Genomic DNA, 10,484 nt, shown 5'->3' on the forward strand with positions numbered 1-10,484 from the left:
GAGTGCGATGTTCATGGCCAGCAGTATTATTTTTAGAGTTTCCGACGGCTGTACGAACACCCGAAGTGGCAGTGAAAAACATGGCGGACGAATTGTGGTAATGTGGAAATGCCTCTAATCAAGGAAGGACTTTTTGTCGGAACACGGGTTGATGCAAGCAATTTAGTAAGTGTCAAGTTACCAGATGCCACTTTAAGAATCCTCACTGTGGACAGTGAACCGCTTCAAATCGAGGAAGATGGAGTTTCGACAAAGCATGTCACTTGCCTGGACGAACCCGAAGCAGATCTTCTAAGTTTCTTTGACGAATGTTCCGACTTCATCACAACTGGTTTACAAAACAAGCAAACTGTGGTCGTTCATTGGTAAGTACAATTCTTGGAGGCTGATTTTTAACGGATTTTCACAAAGTACGGCTAGCCAAATTAAACACGCTGAAATTCGTGCGTGGTGAAACCTTTAAGCTTCTTAAAATCAGGAAACGTGGAACGCTGGGGATACTGGAACGTATTTAAAAAAAAAAGGATTTAATACCATTTTTTCATGTCATTGATCTAAGTAGAGCATAGTTATGCAGTCCTCTTACACTTAAAAAGCTAATCTGTTTCATGGCAATAATCCCACAAGACTATGAATACTGCATTTCCTACAGACCTAAATAAGGTATTACCGTAATTTCTGGCTAATTACCAGCAAGTAGTCTGTTAATTTTTCAACAAACAGTTGTTGGTGCGGGTTATAGGAAGGGGCGGGTAGTTTTAAACCAATAAGCAGGGATAGCAAGATCCACTAAAAATACTCTCCAAAGAACCTGTGTAATAGCTCATTTATTTCACGCAGATTGCTCTCAATGAAAGCTGATGCAAATCAAAAACATATCTACAAAACTCGATGACAAAGTTTTTATCTTGTTTGTTCTCTTACTTTCTTACCTTGTCAATTTCACAGCTTGTTTCTTTGTTTAGTTCAAAAACAATTCTCACTTATACAGGAAACGAACTTGAAAATAAAAGAATCAATTGTGACAAAGCAGGCTTCTGAGCAATTCACACGGAAAATGATGTCAACATGTTCATTTCATGGCGCTACATAATTAATGGTATGACATAATATTTGATGCATCAGTAAAATTTTCTTAGCTGGCACTGCCTTGAGTGAAAGAGTATTTTCCCATTTCAAGTGATTTCTTTTACTCAGTAGATCTCAAGATATAAATTTTTTTGGAGAATAGATTTTTACAAGTGGTATCATTCTCAATGAAACATAGAGAACAAGAAGTGTGAGAATTTATTTATTGCATGCTAAAGGATGTCATGTCAACAAAAACAGTGGAGGAACTTTGTGTGAGTTGACGAATATTTCTTTTGTTTTTGGGTGCAGGTTATCTGCTAGGGTAATCCGTTGAAATTTTTTTCTTGTTCTTTCAAAAATTGAGTGATGCAGGTAATCTGCCATGTGGGTAAATGGCTGGAAATTACGGTATATTCCCAACTGCATGTGTGAGTGGCTTGTATAGGCAGGATTTATGTATAAATCTTGCAACCAATAGCACCTTAATCTTTTTTTTATTTGACCTTAGTTCAAAATTAAAAAAAACTTTCTTTTGTTAATATGCAAAAAGATCATTCAATTAATTTATTTTGTCACTTCTTTCACCCAAATGAATTAGAAGTATAAACATCTCCTGACTAATGATTTTACATGGTTACCCAATATTTCTTCTCTATTGTTTTACTGCTAGAGTTTTACTGAATCAAGGATTTGTATTCTACTAGTCCCATGTTCATTAGGCAAATGCAATGTCTGCATCGTTGATCTTCCCACTGAATTTATATTGCTCTCAGTGAGTTTGTGTTTAGGTTCCTTCATTCAAGTGTACAGTGTAGTTGATCCAACCAGTTCTGTGTACTTTGATCTGCAGCCTAGAGGGTGTGTCACGCAGTGTTACTGTTGTTTTGGCCCATCTGATGAAATCAGACCAGTTGTCAGTGGATGAGGCTGTTGCTTTTATGAAGAAAATTTATCCCAAAGCCAAGTAAGATATAAGATAAAATATCAAAACCATTATTACTCCTTTAACTCCCATGAGTGACCAAGACAGAATTTCTCCTTGCAATATCAATACAATATCAAGGAGACAAGTGATAAGAATAAAGAAAAATAGCAATTAGGGGATTATAAGTTGATTCAATACCAAATTCTCCAAACTAACATCACAAGAACTGTATGTCAGACAGTAAGGAGAATTACTAAATTAAATGAGATCTTGGGAGTTAAAGGGTTAAAAGAAATTAAAGTTTCTTGGGAAGCAAACATTCTTTACAGGTTGTAATACCTTAATAATACCACACATGTGACTTGTACATTTAACACTTCAACAAGGACACAACAATTTATTGTAGGTATTGCATTAAAATTTCATTTTACATTGACTTGTGGTTGATTGATTGTTGGATTGCTTTATTCATTATTTTTTTAGTCCCAATGTTGGCTTTCTTGAGCAACTTCAACTTTACGAAGCAATGGGAAGTACAGTTGATAAAACTCATCCTGCTTACAAACAATACCGCCTGCAGCTGTTGGCCAGTCAGATACAGAGTAAGTCTGTGATGAAATACTTTAATTTGCTTTTTCAGATATTAGACTGTGAGTACTTACCTAGCTTTTTAATTTCTAAGACATTCAGCTATAGACTTGCTCAGGGCAATTTGGTAGAAAAAAGTTTCAAAGCAGAACTTCATTGTTATTTGTTTTCATCACCTATATTCAATGTTCATCAGAATAATTTTTATGAATGATTATTTTTAAAATGTATACAAATGATTAACTAGTAATAAGATATTTTTTTATTTTTCCTACTCTTAGGTACACAGTTGGTGACAAAAGATCTTCTCTCATCATTGATTGAGGAACTCAAAGACAACACTGCCTCAAATGACAAGAAGTATAAATGTAGAAAATGTAGGTAGGGAAATCCAAATAATATAAATTTCAACTTTTGAACTTTTATTAATTGTTAGTCTTCTTTCAACTTATGTCACTTTCAAAAAGACTAAATATATTTCAAGAGTAATTTTCCAAACAGCATTGGAGGTACTCAGATGTCCATAGGTTCTTTTTCTATTGGGTTCACTTTTTCACCTTGTAATTTTGTGTATCCCATTCATCTGAATAATTATTTCTCAACATTACTGCTTGATATCCTTTTAGTGAGTTCTTTGCTTATTACTGTGCTTGCCAGAGTGCAAATATTGTTTAAAAGACTTCTTAAAGAGAGTATGTCATTTGAACTACTTAAACTACTTATTAAAAAAATGAAAAGGTTAGTGGCCCACTTAGCCAAAGCTTATCCTGGTTTCCCCAGCATTAATTGATGAGGAATATCACTACACCCCCCCCCCCCCCCCCGGATGGGATACCAGTCTATAGCAAGGTTACCCTCCAGCATTCATCAGGCTTCCCTGACAATTCGCTGGTACCCATTTGTACTCCTGGGTGGAGAGAGACACTGTGAGAGGGAAGTGTTTTTCCCAAAAACACAACACATTGACCCAGCCAGGTCTCAAACCCACACCTCTCAATGCAGAGTCCAGCACACTAACCCTTAGACTGCAGCTTCTCCAACAAATGCTAATAAGTAACATGTTAAAGGAAATGTTAGGAAATAGGTAGTTAATGTTTCCTCTGCAGGTTTATGTTATTTGGTGGTGATTCAAGCATTGACCACGAGCCTGGCAGTGGTCAAGTGTCATTCAGGCGGCATAAACAGGATTCCAGTGCTGTAAACTGGAGTAACAGCAGCAGCAAGGGTCCATGTACATCCCTTTTTATTGAACCTGTGAGCTGGATGCTTCCTTTACTTGAGGGAACAATCGATGGAAAGGTACTAATGGTGTACACGCAGCTTAATAAGCACATTGCATGTATTTCATGGCTTCTTGTATGTTTTGGGAAAATGAAGTGCTATGTAAATTGTCACAGTGCTGATTCAAATTTAATCCATCAACTGATAAACCTTTAACTTTGTTCATTCTGGTGTTCTCAGTCCTTCCTTTGTTCTTAATGTCAATTTCCTAGTCATTCTGCTAGTTATTTGGATGTTCAGTTGTTTTTTGAATAATCCAATCCATTCAGCGGTTATTCACAACTGGTATGTTATTAAATTAATGACACACTCACAGACATTCAGCAGTCCAGTTATTTCATAACTAAAGCAGCCTGTTAATTTTTTTCCAACTTTTAAAATGTCTGTGTACACTTTTAGCTTCCTTGTCCTAAGTGTGGTGGAAGACTGGGCTCATTTAACTGGGCAGGTATGAAAAAGTTTCACTGTAATATAGTACCCTATGAAAAGTGACAAAGCAAAATTCCTCAGCCAATTACCTTTAAGGCTACATTTCTATGTATGAGAGCTATCCATAGATAAATTGATATGATACCAAGTAAAGTTAGAAATCATTTCTAGGAGATTTTGCTTGTCAAAGCCAAGGAAGTATGACAGTCACCTTCTTCAGAGAAATCTTGCTTTATGTCAGTTCTACTTTTGACACACCTAAGCACTTCAGACTCATTGAATAATATGCTTGAATACTATGCTACTTGTTACAGGTTAGAAGGGTCTTAAAGAAAACCATAAATGTAACAACAAGGAAGCAAAAGAAGTCATGAAAGTTCATTTTTCAATTGCCCTTTTTATCAAGTGGTGCCCTTGTGACATCTTGACATCTGCTAGTTTCCTAAATTCAAGCCATGTGATGATTTGTTAAATATATTGTGGTATAAAGTAACTTACATGCACCTACTTTTAAATTATTTGGCCAGGAATGCAGTGTTCTTGTGGAAAGTGGGTGACACCAGCATTTCAGATTCACAAAAACAGAGTTGATGAATCAAGGATAGTATGCCGATCTTTTGTTCAACCAATTCAACCTGAGCAGAGTTCAAGCTAGGACAATATCTTGCACTTCTGTCAGTATATCCTGTCCAGGAAAACAACCAAACCCCTTAATTAAATAAAGACACATGGTTTGGCTACATTCAACATCTCAAGTTTCTTTCAATTGGTACTGTCCGTGCGGATAAGAGTGAATACTGCTCAAGGTCATGTACTTCACATACAGATTTAAAGTGGCTTAGAGGCAATAACAACAAAAATCATACAAGAGAGACATGTACAACAAGCCTAAAATTCATCACCCTCTTATAAATCTAAAAAGAGGAAATCCAGTATAACTGTGTGTGCAACTTGTGATGATAAAAATGTTACTTAGGTAGGGTCTAATGAAGGGCCACTGAAGATGCCATCACATGTAAGAGGCAACAAGAATCCTTTGGTCAAATTTTATTGTTTGAATTAAACATTTTAACCCTACTTTTCAACAGCACAGGCCATTTACTTTCTCTTGACATGGCAAATCAGAAGCTTCATTAGCTAATTTAAAGCCTTCAATATCTCCTGAATAAACTTTTCTAGCTTTCTTGCCCACTCAACAAGGCATCAGACAAACTATACATTATTTCCAGTCAAATTTGAAAGAGCAAGTGGGATTTTAGACTTTTAGTTCTAGCATAATAGCATATAACTCAAGTCACACCCTTCTGCTAGCCCTACACTGATATACATAGTATTGTCTTTTTGATCTGATGTAGGATCTCCACCAATGGTCAATTAACTGTTACTACATCCACTAATGGAATTTAGTTTACTAATTATCATTCTTTGACTATAGAAGTTAACCTATGTACTCGGACCATTAAGCACAGAAGAATTTTCTTTTTTTGCCATTTAGCACAATCAGGCTACATTTCATGGCTAATGACACTTCTCAGTACTGTGCCCTTTAGGTATATTTAAACCTCAAGTTCTGGATGAGTAGCTGCTCTCTTTCCTTTTACATTGAATTATACTGTAAGGCCAATCTGTGAAGTGCTCAAAAGTACATGTACACCTCTTAACCTACTTCTGGTAGTGCATGCACCTTTCATTTTGGAAAAAAAATTTTAATAACTTGAACCTCTCTTTAACTCGAAGCATTTTTCGTTTCCCTTCAGGTCATTTTCTATGTATTTTTACCATTTATAACTCAAATCACGTCTGTTAATACATGACAAATCAAAACAATGTACTGCAGTCTAAATCATTTGTTACATTTAATTTCTACAGTAATTTATTGTTCCATTTTCACTTGACTTCTCTATAATTGAATTTAATTAAAATGTATAAGGTATGAATAGAAAAACAGTAAAACACCATTTTTCCCTTGTTTCCAGTCCTTTGTTCCCAACTCCTGATAGCTTGAACTCAAGCCTTTTTCAATTTCACTTCAAGGTTCAAGTTATCAAATTTGACTGTAGTATTACGCTATCATTTTTGAACACTCTACAGAGAAATAGTGTTGAAGGAAACTTACAAATTTTTTTTTTACAAAATGACATTTGTTAAGTTCCAAAAAAACAAAAATCCCCTTACAACAACAGTGATTCTCAAATAAACACAAAGACCAAATAGTTACCAAGTACTTTTGAGCACTTTCAGAAAAACCAAAATACCATGGTCAAATCGTGATTGCCTTGGTCAGTATCCATGTCTTTTTAATTACGACCAACTTGATGTGTTTTGGTTGGGGTTGATTGATTATTTGTTCTAGCAAGCAAGCACATCAGAGTCAGAGGTTGAAGGTTCAATTTCTTTATCAGTGCTGCAGCATTCAAATGCACTGAAGGATTCACACTGCCTTGGATTCAGAATGTGGATCAACGGCCAAAACACAACCATCCATAATGGATTTTCCTTTTCCTGTGACGTGGAGGGCATCACCTGCAGTTTAAAAGAATTTGAAAACTGATAAAAAATAAACTGTCTTTTTAGACCTTGAGGCTTTTGCTCCTAGCAAGACAATTAAGGGATTTCTCCATGGATGTAACATCCATGTATTATGGAGCAGAAGGGGAATGACAACTTAGCAAAGAACTGCCAATATACCCATCATTTAAAAAAATTGCTCACCCTTCACAATCTATTCTATGGGCTGATTGATACTTGTAAGAAAGGAAAGGTTTAAAATATTCAAAATCCACCTTGGGATAAAACAATAAACAACTGACAATCTTCACCAAAGGCATTAGACACAAGTTGTTGTCAGTTCTTAAACTGTCCTGGCTACTCATTGTTATGTGTTAATATACAATCAAACATTCAACAATATATAAATTAATCACACCAAAGGCAACCAAGCTTCATTTATAGCTTCTCAAAATTGTAGGGTTTGTCCCAAAGTGTTAGATACCTACTCCCTCTTGGCCATTCCTATTCTTTTAAACACACCTTGTGAAGTCTGTGACAGTGAATAAGGCCATCACTTCCGACTTCAAACACAGAAAAGCCATCCAGATATCTATATACACAAAGTAACAGTGAGTAGATGATAAGGAACATTTGAGCTCTGGAAAAAATAGCTGTGAGAGCTGGCAAATTGATTCCCTAGCCTCTGTTTGAACTGCAAAAAGATACTGCGTACCAGTAGTCTGTTAGATCAATTACAAAAAATTTTTCTCTCCTCTAAGTTTGTTGAAAAAGAAACCACACAACAGATGCCAACTGGCAAAGAAGAAACAAGCTCCAGTGGCACATGCGTCTCTCTCAAAAATTTGTGTGGTGCTCTCTTTGTTTGATTTATGTAGTATTCTTAATTTACCCCACAAATATGAGGAACAGAATTTGCTTGTATAAAACAAATCAAGGTATCTGCTCAAAGACTAAAAGCTAGTTCAGCTTAAAACCATATTGAGACAAAGAAATTATCAAAATGCACCCAAAAAAATCCAATATAATGTGTACCTGTAACCATAAGAATCAACTCTGACTTTTCTTCCAAGGTAAGGAACTAATTTTCTAATTAATGGTACTCCCTTAATCCTCCACCGCACTTTGATTGCTGCTTCATTTGGATGTTTGGTGATTTTAAGGACCTCAACAGACAGCTCTGTCATGCAGCTCAGCATGAGCATTCTCAAGCCACTTACTTGGCTTCTGTATGGATAGATTCCACTGAAAATACAATGATGCTGTGACCCCTCTCAAAAGGGATGCATTTTTTTCATATCATTACTTATCATTAAAATAAAATTAAAGTGCAAAACAAAGTTTATTGTTACATAACTGACATTTTGTTGATGTCCTTGGCAAAACATTACTTGACAACAGGCATGTTTGGCCCTAATTGTTAAAGTGCTTTTCTGAAAGACTGTTGCAAAACTTAACCCAAAGTTATTACACACAGCTGCCAATCTAACTCAAATAATAAGTTAATCAGGGAAACAAAGAACACTCACTCAGACCAGGTAAGATGATTGACCAAACGCAAGAGTGTGGAAACCAAAAAGGTTTATTAATTACCACTGCATGGTTTTAATCCTACACCAGTCTAGAAGTATGGATTTTTTAACAATCGATTGAATAAATCATTCAAATGAAAAACTAGACCTTAAACCACATAACAGTGGTGTCAGGAAAACTCTAAAAAAAACTGGACTTAGTATTTCCATAGAATTAACATCCTCTTTAATGTGATATCCAACAGACTTGAAGAAAAAATTCAAACAAAGATTAACTATCAAATAAAATTCAGAAATAAATGATTTATTAGACTTACTGTGTTGTGACTCCAGTGATGTTGTTAACAAATTTAATTCTCTTGTTGTATATTGCATAATTGGGCTTCTTCAGAAAGAATAATGGAATCTGCACAATTGAGTTTAAAAAAACACAACAGTTATACTGAACTTCATCAAGGAAATACCAAATTCTCATTGTTTGAATTTCTAAATGTCAAACTTCAACGATCAAACACTCTGTAAGAACTCACTATGAACCATCAATGTAGACATGGATATTACTGTCTAGATTTTCCTATCAAGCAGGTAGAGCATGATGACAGATCTTTGGACAAAAAGACACACAGACAGACCTGTGCATCCACAAGAGAACTGATAACTATATTTCACTTCAGGTAATGAATTTTCTAGTTAGTGTGAATGATTGCTAGCATTCAAACTGCCTTGATTCTGAGTGACACAATCCAGCCACAAAATAAGGTAGATCTTGATCATCCCACTCTGCATGAATAAAATGAAGGGTTTGATCCTAAAAATTTGTACCTTCTCTAATTATCAGTGAGTACACAAGAAACCCTCTATTTGTCAAATGTACATGCTAAAATGTGTGTTGAGATCCTGCATGAATCATTGCAGTGATGTAATGACAAGACAACAAAAAATCCACCATAAAAGGATAAAATCTCACCTCCTCTCTAAGTTCCAGTAATACTGAAGAAAGCTGAGTAGGATTTGGCCCACTCTGGAAGGTTTTTTTAATCTCTGGCTTTTCCAAATCTCTTTCACCACTACAAAAGTCTGAAAACAGCACTGCTGCTTCTGAAATAGAGTTTTTAATCCCTAAATTTGAGGGAGATACTTCCAAAACTCTGTCCACACTACCTTGCAGAGGATGTGGCCTCATGTCTTGCTGAGTTGCTCTGGAATATTTGCCAAAAGAGGCTGAACATGTGTCTCTTATTTTATGCTTTGCAACTGGACCTTTTGAAGGCTCCTTACACCCTTGGGAAGAGGCAGCATTGAGAAAATCTTCCCTGAGTCTTAAGGAAGGTCTTCCAGTAAATGCATCTTCTTTAAAAACCATTACAACCAACTGTTTGTGATCCATAAGTGGATCATTATTCCATGTTGATATCAGTGACAAGTCCTTTGCATTTTTGTCCAGTTTAACATTTCCATTATTTTGCTTGAGAAGATGAGATGATCGGTGTTTGCTCTTGTGCAAGAAGATTCTTCCTCTTGTTTGAAAGGACAACAAACCTTGCACTTGACCATAGCTGGACTCCTGTCCAGTACCTCTTCTTCCATGTGCAGTTTTCTTCCTTCTGTTCAATTGAAAAATAAAAGGTTTTTGAACCTGTGGGATGAAAAAAGAAGCGAATTTTAAATACTAATCCTGACATTTGCTGTCTATTTACAGGCAGCACTTAAACTGAATGTGATGTTGATCAACATCTTCTTGGCGTGAATTTACTGAGAATAAGCCATATATAACTGATACTTTGCGTTGAAGGTGAAAATCAGGGTTGTTCTGGCTACAAAGACTCGAAATCCAAGAACCGAGTTTTACAGAAAAATACACGTAAACATTTTAGCTCAGCCCCATATGCACGTTATTGTGAGACAAAGCCGAAGTCCCAAAGGAAATCGATTGTGTCTGACCGTTTTCGCCATTGTTTTATTGAACCGGTGATCTCCTTCAGAGCGCTAAAGAATGCAGGTAAGTAGCAAAAGCAAAGTCCCGACATGAATTTCAAGCAGCAGAGGAACAAAATACACAAGAATAGCAAATGTAAATAAACAACAAATTTGTACATTACGTACTTTGCAAGGTTGAACTGCCAGCTGAGAATGTACATAGCAAACGACAG

The 10,484-nt window shown here is 35.9% G+C and overlaps 2 protein-coding genes across 2 annotated transcripts in view; one reads left to right on the forward strand and one right to left on the reverse strand.

Annotated features, from left to right (window-relative positions):
* The first annotated feature begins 35 nt into the window (after positions 1-35).
* Positions 36-4,957, forward strand: LOC131788926 (dual specificity protein phosphatase 12-like). The gene is made up of 7 exons (XM_059106016.2): positions 36-365; positions 1,922-2,035; positions 2,480-2,598; positions 2,866-2,965; positions 3,691-3,883; positions 4,265-4,313; positions 4,822-4,957. Exons 1-7 carry the CDS (start codon positions 109-111, stop codon positions 4,947-4,949), a joined length of 960 nt encoding a protein of 319 aa, XP_058961999.1. The 5' UTR covers positions 36-108; the 3' UTR covers positions 4,950-4,957.
* Positions 4,958-5,326: 369 nt separating this feature from the next.
* The window catches only part of LOC131788925 (uncharacterized), a 5,319-nt gene continuing 161 nt past the window's right edge, over positions 5,327-10,484 (reverse strand). The window contains exons 1-6 of the mRNA XM_059106015.2: positions 10,438-10,484; positions 9,302-9,970; positions 8,652-8,740; positions 7,838-8,047; positions 7,325-7,394; positions 5,327-6,817 (exon numbers count right to left, since the gene is read on the reverse strand). The exon at positions 10,438-10,484 is cut by the window's right edge and continues 161 nt beyond it. Coding sequence (XP_058961998.2) covers positions 6,644-6,817; positions 7,325-7,394; positions 7,838-8,047; positions 8,652-8,740; positions 9,302-9,970; positions 10,438-10,484 — 1,259 coding nt within the window. The 3' untranslated portion in view covers positions 5,327-6,643. The remainder of the gene's footprint in view (positions 6,818-7,324; positions 7,395-7,837; positions 8,048-8,651; positions 8,741-9,301; positions 9,971-10,437) is intronic.

Source organism: Pocillopora verrucosa, chromosome 4 (assembly GCF_036669915.1).
Source record: "Pocillopora verrucosa isolate sample1 chromosome 4, ASM3666991v2, whole genome shotgun sequence".
Lineage (NCBI taxonomy): Eukaryota > Metazoa > Cnidaria > Anthozoa > Scleractinia > Pocilloporidae > Pocillopora > Pocillopora verrucosa.